The following is a 20752-nucleotide window of genomic DNA, read 5'->3' on the forward strand; positions in this document are numbered from 1 at the left end:
TGCCAGTCCTGTCTCATTCTGAAATCTTTCTTTCTCGATTTCTGTTAGATTCTTTGTCAAAACCTTAGTTTTTGTTTTGTTCAATTTAAACCCTGCCAATCGACCAAACTCTTGGATCAGTTCTAAGGCTCTTTTCACACTGGATTCTGGCTCCTGTAATGTCAAAACTAGGTCATCTGCAAATGCTCTTAATTTATATTGTTTAGCTCCGACCTGAATCCCTCTGACCAATTGGTCCTTTCTAATCATATTCAGCAACACCTCCAGGACTGATATAAACAGCAAAGGAGAAATTGGGCAACCTTGTCGCGTACCTTTCTCTATTCTGAACTCCTCGGTGATTACACTGTTTACAATTAACTTAGCCTTTTGTTCAGAATAGATTGCACCTATACCATTTTCAAATTCCTGGCCTACCCCCATACTTTGGAGATTTTTCTTCATAAAACTCCAAGAGATATTATCGAAGGCCTTCTCCGCATCCACAAATATTAGAACCGCCTTAGTATTTATTTTTTCTTGTAGAAATTCCAAAATGTCTATTATATTCCTTACATTATCTGATAAATGTCTTCCTGGGAGAAAGCCTGCTTGGTCCTTATGAATCTCCTCTATTAAAACCTTCTTGAATCTTCTAGCCAAAATATCTGCAAAAATTTTGTAATCCACATTAAGTAATGATATTGGGCGGTAGTCTTTGAGTTGGTGTTTCTGGGTCTCTACCTTTGGTATAAGTGTAACAAAAGCTTCTTTCCACGTATCTGGTGCCTTCTCCCCCTGAAGTATTTTGTTACAAACTTCTTTCAATGGCTGAATTAGCCAGTCTTTCAGTGCTTTATAATATCTAGCAGTCAGTCCATCAGGTCCTGGAGACTTGCCCAGTTGCATATTCTGAATGGCACTCTCGACCTCTTGGTCTGTTATGCTATAATTCAATTTCAATCTGTTCTCTTGAGATATTTTCGGTAGCCCATTCACTTTCAAGAATTTCTCTATGTCTATTTCCTTCTGGGGTTGTTGAGAGTAAAGCTGTTTAAAATATTTTTGAAAAGCGGTCCTTATTTCTGTAGGGTTCTGAATAGTTTTCCCTTCCACTTCTAGATTTGTTATTGTCTTCAGCTTTTGTCTCTTCTTAATTTGCCAAGCCAATAATTTCCCACACTTGTTTGCCGATTCAAAGGTTCTCTGTCTCATTTGTCTGATCTTCCACTCAATCTCTTGATTTACCATTTGCATATATTCCACTTGATATAATTTAATCTCTCTTAGAATTTCCTTTGAATTTGGCTTTAATCTCAATCTCTTTTCTCCTTCATTGATCTTTTCCAAGATCTTTTCCCTTCTTTCCTTTTGTATTCTCTTTTTAAGCGTATTTTGTTGTATCAAGAACCCTCTCATAACAGCTTTACTTGCATCCCATACGATTCTTTTCTCCACCGTCGTATTCAAATTTATCTCGAAATAGTCCTTCAAAGTTTTCTGGGCCTTTTTGTTCACTTCTTCATCCCTGAAGAGAGAGTCGTTCATTCTCCATCTGAAAGAACCAGCTGGTAGTAAGTTCATTCCCATCTTTACTGCATTATGATCGGAGCAAGTTTTTGGGCAGATTTCCACCTTTTTTATATTTGGTGCCAGTCCTCGGGTGATCCATATTTGGTCGATTCGTGTCCAGGTCATTTTAGCTTCAGAATAGAAGGTTCCCTCTCTTCCTAACGGGTTTTTGGTTCTCCAAATGTCAATCAAGTCCAGGTTATCAGTCAAATCAAAAAAGGTTTTCGGTAGTCTACCATCCTTGGTGACCACCTGTCGTTGCGCCTTGTCCATATTTGTTGAAACAACTCCATTCATATCTCCCATCAAAATCACACTGTATTCCAAATATTCATTCAGTGTCTCATGCAGCTTCTTAAAAAACTCGGACTTCCCCTTGTTTGGTGCATACACTCCTACTATCAGATACTTCTGTCCATGGTACTGTATTTCAATTGCCAAATATCTTCCCTGTTCATCCTTAAACATAAATTTTGGTGTAAGGCTCTCTTTGGCATATATTACTACTCCTCTTTTTTTGACTTTGTCAGATGAGATAAATTCTTGACCCAATCTTTTGTTGATTAAAATTTTCCTATGGAGCCTGGTCACATGTGTTTCTTGTAAGCAGATCAAGTCCAATTGTTCTTTCTTTAAAATATGGAATATCGATTTCCTCTTTCGAACTGAGTTGAGGCCATTACAATTCCAGCTTAGAAGTTGCAGAGACATGATGAATTTATTCTGTTATATTCCTCCAGATGCTCCCTCTGTCTTGTCTTTATCTGTCAAGTCCGGCGTTGTCCTCTTCTTTCTGTTTCGTTTCGGCCTTGCTCCTGTCGTGTCTTCCTCTCCCTCCTCTGATGACTCCAAGGAATCTGCTACTTTTAATGTTCCTTTCTGTAGGTCCTCTCCGTAAACTTCTAAAAAAGCGTTCTTGTCTTCCACTGATCTAACTTTTATCTTTCTTCCCTTGATACCGAAAGAGAGTCCTTCCGGAAATTCCCACCTGAAAATGATGTTGTTTTTTCTTAGTTGAATAACTAGATCTTTATAATTCGATCTAAGGTCCAGAAGATGCTTTGGAATATCCTTGAAGATCTCGACTTTGGATTGATTAATTATCAATGATTTTTGAAAGTGTAGTCCCAAAATCTTGTCTCTTTCTTCTTTGGTTCTAAATGTAACCAAACAGTCTCTAATTTTAATCTTCTTACTTGTTCTTCCCAGACGAAAGGCACTCAGGATCTTAAATTCCTCCTTCTCAGGCTCCAAAGTCCAAAATTTCTGAAATTCTTGTGTCAGAAGGTCCCGCAGGCTTCCTTCCTCGATCTCTGGAACGTTTCTAATTCTCAGATTAGTTTGTTTATCTTTTAATTCCAACATAGAAAATCTTGCTCTATACTCCTCCAATTGCTTGCTCATCGGTGGCAATTTCTCCTCTGTAGCAGCTGCAACCCCCCTTACCTCCTCAGCAATTTTTCTTGTCTGAGCCGACGCCTCAAATAATTCCTTAATTGAGGCTGTATTCTGTTTTATACTGGCAGAGTTTTGTTCTATCTTTTGGAAGGCCTCTGTTACCCCTTTATTTGTTTCTTCAACTTGGCTTTTTATTTCCACAACTTGTTTTTTAGTTTCTGACACTTCTTGTGTCAATTTGTCTAGGGATCCCTGTATCCTTGCAAATCCTGCAGTAATAAGGTCTTCTGTCCCCGACATTTCTTTTACTTTGGGTATAACAGAGGCACTTCCTGTAGGTTCAGGGAAGGATCCCCTCCTTCCCGTGTGAAAAGATTTACCAGATCTTGTTGTTTTGTCTTGAAATTGCTGTAACTTTCCTTTTCCCTCTGCCATAAGCCACTAGTTTCAAGGTTACTCTGCAGCTGCAACTTATTTACCAGTTCAAGGGAAGAGAGTGGAATTTTCCTCTGTTACTTTGTGTCCCTGCAGTAATTTCAGTAGCCACCAGGGGGACCTCGGAAATATTACTATTAAAAATACAATGTATCACCTTCTCTCTTTTCACAACCGATTCGAAACAATAATGTCCACAATTCCAAGTTTCAAGTAGAATTCTCTTGTCCTGATGGGCTGGCTCCTTCAAACACTTAAATGTTCTTTTGAATACTTTCACAGTCTTTCACAGTCTTTTAAGACTTCACTTTCAATTTTGGCAAACCAAAACGGCAGTCCGCGCAGCTTCCCTGCTGCCTGGGGGGGGGGGGGATTTTCTATTGTCCTTTATCCAAATCCAAATCAAGCAAACTGTGCATAAGCCTGGTCAAGGGTCACCGTGGTCGGGTATTTGCCGAGGGTCCACACTCCAGATCCTGGGCCTGCTGCTGCAAGGAGATAGAGTCACTAAGGGCCTATCCACACTTACCTTTCCTATGCTCTTTCTAGGAACGGTCCAAACTGCAAAGCTCTGCATCTGAGCCCCCCCCCCCCCGGTGAAAACCTGTTCTTTAAAGCTCAATCAGAGCAAACAGCAGTCCGTGGAAAACCCAAATTGGCATTTGCTCTGATTGAGTGCTAAGGAACAGGTTTTCACAAGGTAAGCTTGGGGGGGGGGGGCAACCAACCAAACCCCACACTGAGACACAGATCTTTTAAGTGAGTAGCTGTCCCTGGAAGGAACAGGGCAAAAGGGAAAAGTGGATAAGTCCTAAGGTAGAGGGGCCCATGGAGATGTCTTGCCCAAGGACCCTCCCAAACCTTGAGCTGACACAGCACAGTTCATCCTCTCTCTTGGCTTATGTGTTGTCTTAGTTATGTTTTCCCCTTGGGCGGGGTATAAATAATAAATTATTATTATTATTATTATTATTATTATTATTATTATTATTATTGCCTGCTCTGCGTCCTTTCTCCAGTCCCCTTGCCTCAGGGCTCTCTGTTCCTCAGCTCCCCTTCCTCCTCAACCCTTAGCCACCCCATCCCCTCTGCGAGGCTTTCACCGACAGAATCCGGAGTGCAAATGGCTTTATTCCCCAGAGTAACTGAGTGGTCTGAACCACCACCTGCTCAGCCCCTCCGTTGCAGAGGACTCACTCCTACAAGCACAACACGATTCTAGAATGTGTTACATAAATGGAACTTAGGAGTCTTGAGCCATTTTTCAAAGCCTCCCCTTATCGCTTTCACATGATATGTTGAAACAGATTGCATTTGTGTTATGGAATGGTACTACTTGCAGTTCAGTACTCCTTTGGATAGAATGGTTTGAGAGCCATTGAACAAAAAGTAAAAAGAAAGGTAATGATTGCCTCCTTGTTACTTGATAGGAAGGAAGTGGTTAATATGTGCCAACACAGACATTAATTGCACGTATAGCTGGTTGGTAAGGGTGTCCTTTTTCCAAGTGCTTAGATGAGAACGAGAGAAATATGCCTAAAACTACTTACAAAGCTTCATAGATGATTTGAAGTTCACATTATATAGGCTCTTGATCTCTTGCTTTTGACACTTACTAGTGTAAGGCTTGTTCTGTAAGGCTCATCAGATTTTAAACAGCCTCAGTTGGCATTGCACCCCTCTTTTTTCCATGTAGCTCCATTAGCAGTACAGTGGTACCTCGGGTTAAGTACTTAATTCGTTCCGGAGGTCCGTTCTTAACCTGAAACTGTTCTTAACCTGAAGCACCACTTTAGCTAATGGAGCCTCCTGCTGCCGCTGTGCCGCTGGAGCCTGATTTCTGTTCTCATCCTGAAGCAAAGTTCTTAACCCGAGGTACTATTTCTGGGTTAGCGGAGTCTGTAACCTGAAGCATATGTAACCTGAAGCATATGTAACCTGAAGTGTATGTAACCCGAGGTACCACTGTAGTAGTAAGTCCTCAGCTGAGCTGACCATCATGAAATGAGAGGCTGCTGTTTGTATGTATGCCTTGCCTGCTGTGTGACAGGAATAAAGCAGTCAGATAAGAGATATCAGGATCTTTAATGCTAGATTTGTTATGCTGCATTGTTACCTAATTATTAATAAACAGTTAAATTTATTTTCCTCTCTTTATTATATAGGTATTGGTGGTAATCTAGTGGCAATTCAAGCAAGCAGAATTTCTACATATTTACATTTACATAGCGTTCCTGGAGAATTACCAGAAGAAGCCAAGGGTTGCTATTATCCATGCCGGACATATTGCGGTACAGGTATGTGTTATGCATCTCCCTTTAATGCATAATCCCATAATTAGATGGCTGCCAAATTAAGAAATGCTAGAGATTTAAGAGATAATTAGTCTCAGATGTTTGTCTAGAAAGCATTTATTAGGAATTTCTGGAACCTTTTCAGACCTTAGTATTTGATAGGGATGAAATCACTTGCCCTTAGTGGACCCAGCATTCCTAAGGAAGTCAGAATTTCCTCCTCCTCCTTTTCAAATCTGGTCTGGTTAATAATGCCATCACTGAAAAGTTAACCATAACATACATATGTAGTCATTTTTGGTGTTTGAGCAGCAATTCTGAAATTTTCTGACCACATGGAGACTTAAAAGAGTGGTCCTAACCATGTCTTCTCAGAAGAAAGTCCTGTTGAATTTATTGGGGCTTATTCCCAGGTAAATGGGGTTAAGATTGTAGCCTTAGACCCACTGAAATTAATGAACATGATCAAGTTAGTTTTAATAGGTTTGTTCTCAGTAAAGCTTGGTTGAATGCCACCCTTAGTATTTTTAGAAGCATTTTAAGATTCTGATGCTTGCTAGAAGGAAGTTAAATATAGAGGAGTAAGAATTTTAAAATTTTGCTTCTTATATATATTTCAAATTAATTATTTTTAATAGCTTTCTGGAACTTATAGGAGCTGATTGGTTAAAACCATAGGTAGGCAAACTAAGGCCCAGGGGCCAGATCTGGCCCAATCGCCTTCTAAGTCCGGCCTGTGGACAATCCAGGAATCAGCATGATTTTACATGAGTAGAATGTGTGCTTTTATTTAAAATGCATCTCTGGGTTATTTGTGGGGCTTGCCTGGTGTTTTTACATGAGTAGAATGTGTGCTTTTATTTAAAATGCATCTTTGGGTTATTTGTGGGGCATAGGAATTCTTTCATTATTATTTTTCAAAATATAGTCTGCCCCCCCCCCCAAGGTCCGAGGGACAGTGGACCAGCCCCCTGCTGAAGAAGTTTGTGGGCCCCTAGTTAAAACTTATCCTAATGGTATTACTACCAGAGAAAGGTTAGCATATTGTATGCATATGTCAAAAACATGATTTTTCTAAAGCACTAAGCTGACCATGTTATTATTTATTCTTATTTTCAGGAGTAAATAATAAATCAGCTCAGGTTCTTCTACTCTTGGTGATTCCTGGGCATTTAATTTTCTTATATACTATTCATTTGATGAAGAGTGGTCACACGTCCTTGACTCCAATCTTCATAGTGGTATATTTGTTCACAGCCCTTTTACAGGTAAGGATAAAAATATCTGAAAATATTATTATTTATGTCCAAAGACTGTTACATTTAAAGTTTGTTTTCAAAACATTTTAGACAGAACAAGCCAATACCTTTTTCCATTATTAATCCATCTGGGGTGTAATTAGTTGCTATGGCGCACATCAACTTTTGCACCTTTAATTTGAAGGATTCTTGAGCTATTGTTTTCTCCCCACACCTCCAACTGCCTTACTTCCTTTTGCTGTTTTATGATACTTGCATCTAACATGTTTTTTGTTAGAATTATTTAGCACCTGAACGGCAATTCTTTCTTACTTAGGTTATATTAGGAATCTGTGTAGCATTATGGCAGGAATCATATTGTATGAAAATATTCCATCAAGTTCTTTTTATTTTTCATTCTTTTTCTGTTATTAACAGAGCAGTCTTCTGTCTTTTAAAATGACATCTCTGTTATTATTGTTTTATTAGCTGTACTAGCATTCACAGGGACGTGGGTGGCGCTGTGGGTTAAAGCCTCAGTGCCTAGGGCTTGCCGATCGAAAGGTCGGCGGTTCGAATCCCCGCGGCGGGGTGCGCTCCCGCTGTTCAGTCCCAGCGCCTGCCAACCTAGCAGTTCGAAAGCACTCTCGGGTGCAAGTAGATAAATAGGGACCGCTTACAAGCGGGAAGGTAAACGGCGTTTCCGTGTGCCGCTCTGGCTCGCCAGAGCAGCGATGTCACTCTGGCCACGTGACCCGGAACTGTCTCCGGACAGCGCTGGCCCTTGGCCTCTTTAAGTGAGATGGGCGCACAACCCTAGAGTCTGTCAAGACTGGCCTGTACGGGCAGGGGTACCTTTACCTTTACTTAGCATTCACAAACCTCATTGCATTGCCAGTCAGGCACTGAAAAACTGTAAGCTGTGCACACAATGGCTCTTTTAACTCTCCATCTTTCACTATTCATATATGTTGTTTTGTGGCAGACCTTGGTAGCAATGATGAGGATAGCTTGGCATTTGAGTCCTTTGTTTCATTACTCATTTATTAAGATGATATGTATAGTTCAGGGTTAATTTGCACCCCAATCCTAATTTTGTGTGTGTGCCTAAATAACTGCCTGCACAGCCGAGTGGTATGTCTGCTGAAACATGCTGAGGTTATATACTAGGCTGCAAGTCTTGCAGTCATCAGAAGCATGTCTACTCAGAAGTAAGTTCCATTTAACTGAATTAGATTTTCTCCAAGGTCTGGCAGGGCAATCTCATACATGTTTACTCAGACCTAAGTCCTGTTTGGTTCAGTTAGATTCCTTCCTTGTAGCTTAGAACACAAACACACACTTAATACAATAGCCTCATTATTAGGGTTTTTTTATTTCTACCTTCTTTTCACATATATAATCTCATCGATCCACCCCCTTTTTTTAGCTAGCATGACTGGGAAATCTCACTAGCAGTTATAGTCCAAGAGTCCGGAGTGAAATCATTGTACAAACAATTTGGTTGCTTAAACATCTTTTGAAAGTTGTGGCCTCTGGGGAAAAAACCTCACCTCCCAGTCTTAAGCCCCTATAGGGCCAGTCAGAGAGGATCATTTTGAAATTCAACAACAGATATTACTTGGTTTATCCACGTATGTTCTCAGGGAATTATTGGGCTACCACTCCTAAGTGCTTTGGCAATCACTTGTAAGACTATCAATTTTGAAGGTGCTATGACTTTTGTAAGACATGTGACTAACAGGAGTGGTCAGTGAGGAGGGGCAGTGGGCACACCTGGCCTTCCGGCAGCAGAGTCACTGCCCCTTCCCAGGATGGGAAGGTTGGCAGGGAGGTCAGTGCTGCAGACGCATGGGCAGAACCAATCTGGTTCTCGCACAGTGCTGACTCTGCTTCCTTGCCCCTGCCCCTCTCGCTAAGTAGTAATGCTGCTGCTAGGAGGTCAGGTATGTGACAATACCCTTCCTCACCAATCACTCCTGTTCGGTAAAAAAGTAAAGGGACCCCTGACCATTAGGTCCAGTCGTGGCCAACTCTGGGATTGCGGTGCTCATCTCACTTTATTGGCCAAGGGAGCTGGCGTACAGCTTCTGGGTCATGTGGCCAGCATGACTAAGCCGCTTCTGGCGAACAAGAGAAGGCGCACGGAAACGCCAGTTACCTTCCCGCCAGAAAGGTACCTATTTATCTACTTGCACTTTGACGTGCTTTCGAACTGCTAGGTTGGCAGGAGCAGGGACCGAGCAACGGGAGCTCACCCCGTCACGGGGATTCGAACTGCCGACCTTCTGATCGGCAAGTCCTAGGCTCTGTGGTTTAACCAGCAGCACCACCCTACTCCTGTTCAGTACCTTATGAAAATTACTCTCATTTTAATTATCAAGCAAATGAGTTGCATGTCAACACCTTCAGCAATAAAGGTTTCCAACATAGCTCCATTAGTACAGCATTATTGTTTGTTTTTTTCATCTTCATATTAAGGCTACAATCTGTATCTTACACCACCTGCATTTTAGCAAGTAAGCTGAAAGCATTCTGTGTTTGAAATTGAAATTAATTTTTCCAGAAAGGCAGAATAAATATATGCCCCAAAGCAACAATCAGTTATGAACTTCCCCCAATGTGAGTTGATTTGATATAGCATTGCTTTGTCCTGTCTAATTCATTATTCATTCAATTGATTTTAGGGCAAACCTCTGCAGTTCTGTATTTGCATTTTCCTTCCGTTGTAATGATTATGGCAGCATTCTGAACCTGTTCTTTGTGTTAGGTTAAAATTGCTTCATTAAGGAAAATGTGTGACTTTCTAGACTTGAAAGTAGGCATTAATATGTTCATTTTTCTTTTAAAAAAGTGTTTCCTAGTGAATTGACCTAACCTATCAGACACAGTTACAAAATAACAGTAGAGTTAATGCAGTCAGTAAATTTCTCTTGTCTCATTCTGGTCTTTGTAAGTAACTCTGAAATAGTAAACAAGTTGAAGGCCTATGATATCACACTGGAGGGCAGAAATGTTGAGAGAAGTCTTTTCCCCAAGCAGCTGTTTTAGAGCTGCCAAACCCATCACTCTCTATTGTATATATAGTAAAATACTGTTTTGATTAGTGTTTGATCCTAGTTTGCTATCCCACTGGTTGGCACAGGACTGCCCCCATTACTATTAAAGGGAACAAGTGGAACCTGCAACCAAATGTTTCCCTACAGCCGCACTCTCTAACAGAAGTGCTCCTGTTCAGGGTTCCAGCCAGCCAGACATTCCTCCAGACCACTGTTCACTATTAGGGCTCAGTTAAGGCCAACGCTTTGTTTCTTTGTTTACATTTATAAACTAGCCCACATTCTATAGGATCTCAGGGTGGTGAACACACATAATAAAATCCTTAAATGCTTAATTTAAACACTTCTACAATCATTAAAAAAAACAGTGAAAATAAATTAGTGTCAAAAACATTCATACCACTCACAGTCTTCCCCTAAATCCTTCATGAACAGATGTGTTTTCAGCTGTCACCTAGTGAGGAGGACAGCCCTATCATTGTAGGGAGGAAGTTCCACAATGTGGGGAAACCACAGAGAAGGCCCTGTTCCCCCACTGCCACAGATCAACCCACGTTTGTTGAAGATGGGCCTCCACTGGAAATTGAAGGGAGAGGCATTGCATCAAGAAGATGGGTCTTGATCAGCTTAGGGTTTTGTGTGTTAAAGTCCACACCTGGAATGAGGTTTGTTTGCGAATCAGCAGCCCATGCAGGTTGCACAGGACTTGTGTTACGTGATCCCTTCTTGCCACACCTCTCGCAACATGTGCAGCTCCAGCTTCTGAACTGTTCCCAAGGGTAGCTCCATGTAGAGCAGATTGCAGTAGTCCAGGCAGGAGGTTAGCAGAATGTGGTCACTCATGGTCCAGGCTATGTCTGACTAGGAAGGTTGTCACTGGGAAACCAAGCTAAGCTTAGAAATAGGTGCTTCCTAACCACTGAAACCACCTGAGCCCCAAATGGTGAAACTGGACCTCAGAGTACCCCCAGCCTACACACCTGCTCCTTCAGGGAAGTGTGACTGTCAAGGACAGATCATCTTCCCAGTTCCCAGACAAAAGAACTGCCTTCTTAAAGTACTCATGTGTTATCAGGATTCAGTCTCAATTTTCTGGTCCTTATCTAGCCCATTGCAGCCTCCAGGCATTCGTCTCGTACCTGCCCAAAAGAGTACAGCAAAGAGTACAGTTTACATTCCTGCATCATATAAACAGGCAGGGAGTTCCAAAGTGTAGAAGCTGCATTGCTAAAACATGGATTTCGTAAAACTGTGGAATGAGTACTACATTCCAGGTCTGGGACGCGGGTGGCGCTGTGGTCTAAACCACTGAGCCTCTTGGGCTTGCTGATCAGAAGGATGGCGGGTCAAATCCCCACAACAGAGTGAGCTCCTGTTGCTCTGTCCCAGCTTCTGTCAACCTAGCAGTTGGAAAGCACACCAGTGCAAGTAGATAAATAGGTAAGAAGGTAAACAGCATTTCCATGCGCTCTGGCTTCTATCACGGTGTTCCATTGCACCGGAAGTGGTTTAGTCATGCTGGCCACATGACCTGGAAAGCTGTCTATGGACAAATGCCTGCTCCCTCAGCCTGAAAGCGAGATGAGCGCCGCAAACCCATAGTCGCCTTTGACTGGACCTAACCGTCCAGGGGTCCTTTGCCTTTTACCTTTACATTCTAGGTCCTCAGCTTCCTACATATAAAGCATTCCTGAACAGAAAAATAAATTTTCTGTGGATTTCAGTGGAACTTATGTGCAACTATTTTTTTTTCTGGCTAAGAGCCTGACTATTTTAGAAGAATATTAGATACTTGGCATGATATCAAAAAAACAACTGTACCAATTTTAGTAACGGAACACTGCGGCCCCAGGTACAATGCACGATTCCCTCACAAAATGTGTTTGCATCACAAGATGAGTTCAGAGGTACCCTGAAGATTTCTATAATTTAGGTGGCATAAAATATCTATTACTTCACATGGCATATATTCTTGGCATGGTTAAACAATATGTTCTGCCGAAGTCCCTATTTGTTGAATTAACTTGGATCCATCTGCAATGCTGGAGTGGAATACAAACTATTCTCAAAAAACATACGTTCAAGTGATTGATGTATTCTTTATAAAAAGGACAAACTTCTCTGAGACAGCTGTATATAAGATTGAACGATACTTTTTTTTTTAGAGAAAATAATAATAAAATACAGCCTGCTTGAACTATATTCAGCTGGGTATAAAGAAAAAGGCTTCATTTTCAGACTTGTCAGCCATCATCAGACTGAAGGCCAGACTGGAGTAAGGAAGCCGTCAGTTTTGTGATTCAGGGTTTGTGACTTTCAAAGGCAGCCTCTGTACTTCGGGTTCCTGCTGAGCCAGTAAAGAGCGCTCTGGAATTTTCACACCTCCGAGGCAAATCTCAGAACACAGTTGTGTTAAGGGCTCTGGGAATAAACAAGTAATGGGAAACTCTAGACATTATTGCCCAATAAATTTGGCAGGGTAAAATAAAATTGATTGTATCCACTAAGAATCAAAATTGTTGTTGCCCTGCAAAACAGCACGTTTTGAATATTCCTTCTCTTGTATGTCAGAGAATTCATTAGATTAGTTGCCAGCCCTTCTCTGTTAAAAACAACACTCCGTTTAGACCCCTGGCAATTAAATATCATTTGGGAACATTTATCCCTTAAATTGGCTTAAAGCAAAATTCGAAAAGCAGATGGTGATACATTTTGAGAAGAAAAATTAACAAAAGCATAATAAGAGCACATTTGTGTTGACCGTTGTTGCTTCAGCTATATATAAAGACAGCCTATTATCTCTATGTTTATTGCCCTAATGAGACTGTTCTAGTATCCTGACAAGTAAGGGCCACCCTTACGTTTCCTCCACTCTTTCCAGGCACCATCTGCACATTAAAGCTCAGTGTCCAAGCAGCCTATTTTTTGCTCCAGAGTTTTCTCTGTGAAAACCCACTTTTTGAAGCTCGATTGGAGCAAACGACAGTCTGCAGTAAACCTGAATTGACATTTGCTCAGATCGAGCACCAAAGAGCAGGTTTTTGTGCTTGGACACAGAGCTTTTAAGCGTGGACCTGTGCCTGGAAAGACCAGAGCAAAAGATAAGTGTGGATAAGCTTTAACTCTTCATGTCCTGAATATTTTTCTTCAAGTCAGCTGAGCTAGGATATTTGGCAAACCTTGCCTAGGATTCCTAGTTAGGGAGAAGAGGACTTAGCCATGAGTCCCAGTTTGGACCACATGGCAACCCAAACTCTGCATGGTCTGACTGACTGTGTCGTGAGAACCAGTTTTACCATTTGCAAAGCCGATTTAATGTGTAGAAATCCACTATTTAAACTCACTTTCTGAGGACTAACTGTATGTTAATGAACTACTGTCTGACTCAATCTTAAGACTGAGCTGCAGTTTAAATCTAATTCCAGTTCTGGACTACATTAGTTACTCAACAACCCAGCTTTGGTTCTTGTTCATGTTTTTAGAATAGAGATGTACAGATCTGATATATTTTTGATGAAAAGTGAAATAATGGGAAAACCTAGATAAACTGATCATTGGTCCAGAGTGCTACTCAGTGTGAAGGACGAATGAACCACATTAGACCACAGCATCACTAGTTTTAGAGGCAGTGGAGATGTTACGTGAGATAACAAGCTGATATTCATAACAGGAATAGAAAAGCACGGAACATAAGGGAGACCAGAACTGGGCAGAGTTCCAGCGGGTTTCTGCTAGTAATAGTGCCAGTTCTCTCTTCCCACCAGGGAATAGAATTGTGTGTGACTGCAGTCAAAACAAAAAATTTAGAACTACTTATTAATAATGGTACCAAATTGGTGCATATCTTATAAATGGAAGCTTAAGGCAAGGCAGAAGTGTGAGATGTATACACACAGACTCACTTCATTGGGTTTTGGGGTTGGAAAATATAAGGAGGTGTATTTGTGCTGTCTCCTTACACATTGTGCTAAACCATAGTGTAGTGTGTGTGTGAACAAGCCACAGCAAACCTCAGGCTCCCACACGCCACCTCTCCATCCCTCATGTTGCCGAAAGGAGTTCAAAACTTTGCTTCTACTTCTAATTCATCACTGTTTGCTGCATTGCCTGGACCCAGAACTGTGGTTAACATTAACTATGGTTAACTTAAACCAGACAGCTTCAGAAACCATGCTTTGCTGTTGCCTTGTTTTAAACTAGCCAATATTAATATTAATATTATTTGTTAGTCTGGACAGTGCAACAAAGCACTGTTAATCAGAAGTGGAAGCCATGCAAGGGAAGGGGAGAGGAAGGGGCACAGCTCATTGTGGTTTATATTATGCTAAACCATGGTTTAACATAATGTTCAAATGTGGCCTATAAGGCTTTTGGTTCTTTACGACAATAGGAAGGCAGAAAAACCTACATTTTGTTGTGATATAAATATTTGCTTCCCTTCAAGTTTGCTTTCCTTTTCTACCCAAGGAGAAGCAACATTTCAATCACCTTGTCTCCAGTATTTCTCTTTTCATACCCCACATAGCTGTTTCTCAAATGTCCTGAGCAATCAGGAATATATTTGAATGTGAAACTTCAGTTTCGAAAGCATTTTTAGATAAACGACACAATGGTATGTGCTTTAGTTAGCTTAGATTCCTCTTTATTAGAATTTCTAATAATTATTCCCCCCCCCCAAGTAATGCAATCTCTGCCCAAATGCCACTGCATATTCCCACTTGTCACATCTGTTTCCAGACTCTTTCCCACCCACTCTGGTCCTCCACAACCTGCACAACTTCAGTCTTGGCAGAGGGGGACAGGTTTGCCTTTGATCGCCTTGCTAATGTTGTGGTGCTGGCCAACTGAAAGAAGAGACCCAAATTATAACAATTCCCCATGTAACGTTGTCTTCCAGGATACTGTGTGAGTGTCTGGAGGCGGTTGGAGGATGGATGGAGATTGAGGTTGAATCCTGACAAGGCAGAAGTACTGTTTGTGGGGGACAGGAGGTGGGCAGGTGTGGATCCTGAATGGGGTAAATGTGCCCCTGAAGGACCAGGTGCGCAGCCTGAGAGTCATTCTGGACTCACAGCTGTCCATGGAGGCACAGGTCAATTCTGTGTCCAAGGCAGCTGTTTATCAGCTCCATCTGGTACACAGGCCTATCTGCCTGCAGACTGCCTCGCCAGAGTGGTGCATACTCTGGTTATCTCCCGCTTGGACTACTGTAATGCGCTCTACATGGGGCTACCTTTTGAAGGTGACTCAGAAACTGCAATTAATCCAGAATGCAGCAGCTAGACTGGTGACTGGGAGCGGCTGCCGAGACCACATAACACCAGTCTTGAAAGACCTACACTGGCTCCCAGTATGTTTCCGAGCACAATTCAAAGAGTTGGTGCTGACCTTTAAAGCCTTAAATGGCCTCGGTCCAGTATATCTGAAGGAGTGTCTCCACCTCCATCATTCTGCCCGGACACTGAGGTCCAGTGCTGAGGGCCTTCTGGCAGTTCCCTCGCTGCAAGAAGCCAAGTTACAGGGAACCAGGCAGAGGGCCTTCTCGGTAGTGGCGCCTGCCCTGTGGAACGCCCTCCCACCAGATGTCAAAGAGAAAAACAACTACCAGACTTTTAGAAGACATCTGAAGGCAGCCCTGTTTAGGGAAGCTTTTAATGTTTAATAGGTTATTGTATTTTAGTGTTTTGTTGGAAGCCGCCCAGAGTGGCTGGGGGCACCCAGCCAGATGGGCGGGGTATAAATAATAAATTATTATTATTATTATTATTTAGTCACGTTTATGTCTTGGAGCCCAGAGATGGACAGTTTCTGCGGGATGGGGATATGAAAGACTGGCATCACTGTCCCTAGTCTCGCTCTCTGCCTGCTTTGGTAAAAGAGGAGCTGCCTCAAAGAATCTGACAGTCTCTTCCAAAGAAAACATGTGCTTTCAAATATATTTGTTTGGTTTGCAGAGAGGAGCACACCTAGCACATGCATAATTAGCTGAGGCTACAGAGCCGCCTTTTCAGCAGGGAGATGTATCTGAATAACTTATACATATTTCATAATGGAAAAAGGGACAGAAAATTGCTAATTTGAAAACCATATGGTTACATCTTAAAAATTCTTTTGTAGTACAAATCAAAGGTAGGGATTCTCTTAGAAGTATTAAATTATTTCAGTGTGCCTAATACTGTAACATCTAATTTTCCATTTTAGCTGTTTAAATAATATTTAAGAAAACGCACGCTTTCAAAATGGTATTTGAAACATTGAGTCTGTATACCAAAAATCACAGTGGACGTGCCCGATTTTTAAATTGTTTTGGACTCAGGAAATCTTTTGTGTGTTTTGATACAGGAACAGTTTGGCTTGTAAGTCTTTATTTCCTGAAGGCCCAAATTGATTTAAATCTTAATCTTGTCTATTTTTTAGCCTACAGGCAATCTTTGCAAAATGCATAAAGAACCATGAGCTCAACCTTTCTATTCAAATAAATTAGTAGAAATAGTGGATTTCAGATGCTGCCATAGATATCATGTCAACGTGATTTATATATATATTTTCATTTTGCCATAGGTGTTTACATTGCTATGGATTGCTGACTGGATGGTTCACCACTTCTGGAAAAAGGGAAAAGATCCTGACAGTTTTTCTATCCCTTACCTTACTGCTCTTGGTGATCTTCTTGGAACTGCCTTACTTGCCATGAGTTTTCACTTTCTGTGGCTCATTGGTGATAGAGATGGAGATGTAGGAGACTAATAATGCAAACAAGCACACTAGCTGATCCCATTAGATGAAGATGACAAACAGGAGACGACCACTTGGCTTACCATTTCATCTGAAGAAGGACTTCAAAACAGTGGTTGAATTCGGATATTATGGTAACTTAAAGGTGGCACTGATATCAAATCGCCTTAATTTAAAAAAGGGGGGGGGGAATGTGGAAGTGTGAAAATAGGCTTTAAATATTTTTTACACTGCAGGGGAGTGTGGCTGTTTCTTGCTGGCCACAGAAAGAGAAAGGCCAGCCAGTATTGTAACAAGAAACAAAGTCCAGAAACGTAGTTTATGGGCAATTAGTAGCAGAAAGATGTGACTTAACCACTGATGTGTCTCTTCATCACAAATTTACTTTTCAGTGAACAGCCTGACTGCATTTCAACTTATAATGGGTTCACAGTTATAGTTAAATCTTCTGGAATCAGACACCATTTGCTAAATAAGTAAAACAGATGATTTGTGCATGTAATAAAGAAAAGTTCGAGCAGGACATTTTACAGGGTATTCAACACTCCTTTTTAGTCACAGGTGAGACAGAATAAAGCAGCTTCTAGTCCAAAAACTTGTTTAATCAGCTGAAAGTGGGAAAGAAGTTTCTAACAGAGATAACTCAGTACTATCATGCATGGACGTTAATGTTGTATTAATGATTGTATTTTAAAAGGTTCAATGGCACAGTTTTAAAATGTTCAATTTTGTCTTTTGAAGTTTATTGTAAAGTATTGGAAATTAAGAAGAAAAAAGTGGGGCTTTTGATATGTAATTATGGGGGAACTGCAATATAGATCCTGAAGAGAGAGAATTGGTGAAAGGGTGTTTTTTTTTAAAATTTAAGAAATAGTCGAAGAGAAAGAAACCGTGGACAAATTCAAGTAGTTCTGCCACACAATTCCATCCAGCAAGTGGCAGCTGGAATTTTAGTCTGCAGTCCTGTATGCTCTTACTTTTGGGGGGCAAGCCCTACGGTACTCAGTGGGACTTGCTTCTGAGTAAAAATGTGTGAGATTGCTCAGGGCTTTTTCCCAAATGATCATTGGATAGAGCAATCCTATGGAGGCAGGGGAGGGAAAATCTCTGGCAGGTCTATTCTTTAAGAAGTTTCTAGCCTTTAAGAAGAGCTAGTCTTTAAGAATCTCTGGCAGATATGGTCTTTGAAATTTCTGCTGGGTTTATACCAGCAAGGACAGGAGGTCAGAGAGAAAATAAGCATGCCAGTTCCAGAGCTGGTGTATTTTCGCTCCATTGTTGGCGGGGTGGGTAATGTCAGGAGATGGAAGTAATTTGGATCCCAGAGATCCCAGATCCATCCCTAACATGTCCCATCCCTCCCTGCCCCTATCAGAGCACCAGCTGTGGAGGTTTCTACATCTGCAATGAGGAAGCCTCTCAGGATGGTCCTCCTCTGCTCAGGTGTGCAATGTCCTATAGTTCCTGGAATAACCTCACAGGGATCATAGGATCGTAGCCTTACTGCGAAAATGATTGGGGTTGCTACTCTAACATTCTAGAGGATTCAGGCATCTTTCAATTCAGAACAGTGCTATTCTAAAGAAATAGATTTCCCCAGCACTCAAACTGGGGGAATTTCATAACTGAGAATGAAATAAACCAGAATACTTTGGTCTGAGAAAATGTCATTGCCCACGCCCAGTATGTCAGTTGTGTGATGCAATTAGTGCTTTGTAGAATGTGATTATGTAAGTATCACAGGTACCTGTTGACTAGTGCCTGTGGCACACTGATAAAGAAATGAATAGCTCCCATCGTGTCTGCAGCATTTCAGGTTTTGTGTTTCAAAATATCTGTAAAAAAACAACACCACATTTTCCCATTTTAGTACGGGAGCTTTCAGGCAGGTTGCAGTCCTGAAATTCATTTGTGTAATGCAGCTCTGCAGCATTATATGTTATATCCCCAACTTTACAGGCCTTATCGCTATTTATGTAATTGGAATGTGAGGATTTGGTGGTAAGAGCACCCGGTTTATGGTTGGCTTTGTGTGCTGCCTTGGGTGTTCTATAAACGAAGCAAATAACTTTTTAAACCATGGCAGTGCAACCGCTCCCCCCTCCACAAACCACAAATGTGGCCACACAAGTTTAATTGTAATGAATGGGCATTTTGGACTTCCCATTAGTATCAATGGAATCTGCACAAGGTGGATCCCTTTTCAGATGTCCAAGTTACATCTAGTTGATTTATTTCAAATGTGGATATGCAAATTAGGCAGTGAAAGTTATGTACGAGATCCCAGTTTTCACATGCTGACTTTTATTGATATAGCCAAAAAAAAGTTCATAGGCCTAGTTGCTCGCTGAGTACCCTCATCTTCAAAGCAGTTCAAGATGCTGGCAGCTGTTTGGCTTTCTAATTGAAACCTTACATGAATAACTTTCCCCACACATTAAAAGCATTAAAAGCTTTTGCATAATTATGACCGGACTGCTTTGCTGCTGGAATTGCAAGGCTAGCACATAAAATAATATTTCAGAATTGTGAAGGGAAATTGGACTGTCCTCTAGGTTCCCTTGTTCCCCTTAGTCTGTATTAGCATTAATCAGAACGGTACATTGTCTGTAGTACTGTAGATAGCACTCCTATTCATTTTGTTTTAAAAAGCAGTTGGTGATAACTCAGAATCCTTTTATTTGGGGATATAGATCTAGAAGCAATTAAGCTTAATTCTGGTTGAGCTACCTTTATGTGGAATTATGGTCTGATGAAAAATATTTTAATGTTTGAAGAGGCTATGGAATTTTAAAGTTTTTGGAACCAAACCCACATAGCTTCTGAGAAAAATACAAATAAAATTTCTTCTGTTTTTAATATATCACTATCCATTTAGTGTATGTGTGCTACTTTAATTTGTTTGGGGCTCCAGATTTGTGTATGCCGGTGCCTAAGATGTACTCAACATACCAGACCAGAATAACATTCTGTCATACTACTTAAATATAAGGAGATATATAAAATATGGAAATATAAGGAAAGGTAAGCAGTAATTGCCAGGGGACGTGTGTGTGGCAGCAATAGCAAACCAGGCATGTCCAAAGTCTGTTTCAGGGGCCTAATCCGGTCTGCTGGTCGGTTCAATCCGGCCCCTGTGGCAGTTTATTTCCTGAGGTAAAATCCTAAAAGTACCTCAACAACATCAATCCTAAAGAAAAGCTCAACAAGTTTGGGGCAAAATCATAAAAAAAGCTCAAAAACTTCAATCCTAAAAAGAGGTTAACAACTTTGGTCGGCCCTCACAGCCCTTCACTTCATCAAATCTGGCCCTCTTTGGAAAAAGTTTGGCCACCACTGCAAACCATCTGCCATTAAATGTACACAGGCATTATGTGTGAGGTGGGTTTTCAGGTAGAACATTAATGCAAAGAATACCTTTTAAAAGACTCATGCAAGGACTTGATTTGGCCATATTGTACTTACTGTAAAGTTCCCTTTATATTAGAGCCCTACAGTTCTCTAATAATTATTTTACAGCTTGCTGGTGCCCTGCAGAAGAAGGATAAGATGCAATGGTTGGGTCTTCTTTTCTGCCACTAACCTCTTCCACAAACGTACAAGCTTGGCTCAGTTAGTGTGACAACTGATAGGTTCATTCTTGTTCCCAGTTATGACCACATATCCAAAGGAGGACCTGAGCAGGACAGGAATGGGGATGTGTGCTGCGGCGCTCTGAAGGTCCCTGAATGTCTTGAGGAAATCAGTAGAAGCAGCGTGTTTCATCTGCAATTGCTGTTAGGCAGAAATATTAGGTCTTTCATTTGGTATTGAATGCTGGGTGGGGCTGACGCTTAATACTAAAAGTGCCCAGAATAGCATACAACACAATCATATGAGATCAGAGAGACCACTGATAAATGAACCATACCCAGCAATCTTCCTAAGACGTTCAAGGTTATTTTATTCCTCCTTTTGACGTTGAAGAATTTAATTTTGATTCTAGGTCTAGTTGCAAACTATGTGGCGGCCTAGATTATGCCAATATTATAATATATCCATA

At 41.1% G+C, this 20752-nt stretch overlaps 1 protein-coding gene across 1 annotated transcript in view; it reads left to right on the forward strand.

The window, feature by feature from the left end:
• The window catches only part of SLC41A2 (solute carrier family 41 member 2), a 49484-nt gene extending 29905 nt beyond the window's left edge, over nucleotides 1-19579 (forward strand). Inside the window, exons 9-11 of the mRNA XM_083401277.1 lie at nucleotides 5550-5681; nucleotides 6798-6946; nucleotides 16537-19579. Of these exons, the coding sequence (XP_083257403.1) occupies nucleotides 5550-5681; nucleotides 6798-6946; nucleotides 16537-16722 (467 nt within the window). The 3' untranslated portion in view covers nucleotides 16723-19579. The remainder of the gene's footprint in view (nucleotides 1-5549; nucleotides 5682-6797; nucleotides 6947-16536) is intronic.
• Nucleotides 19580-20752: the final 1173 nt, after the last annotated feature.

The sequence above is a fragment of the Podarcis tiliguerta genome (assembly GCF_965153285.1).
Source record: "Podarcis tiliguerta genome assembly, chromosome: 10".
In the NCBI taxonomy this organism is placed as follows: Eukaryota; Metazoa; Chordata; class Lepidosauria; order Squamata; family Lacertidae; genus Podarcis; species Podarcis tiliguerta.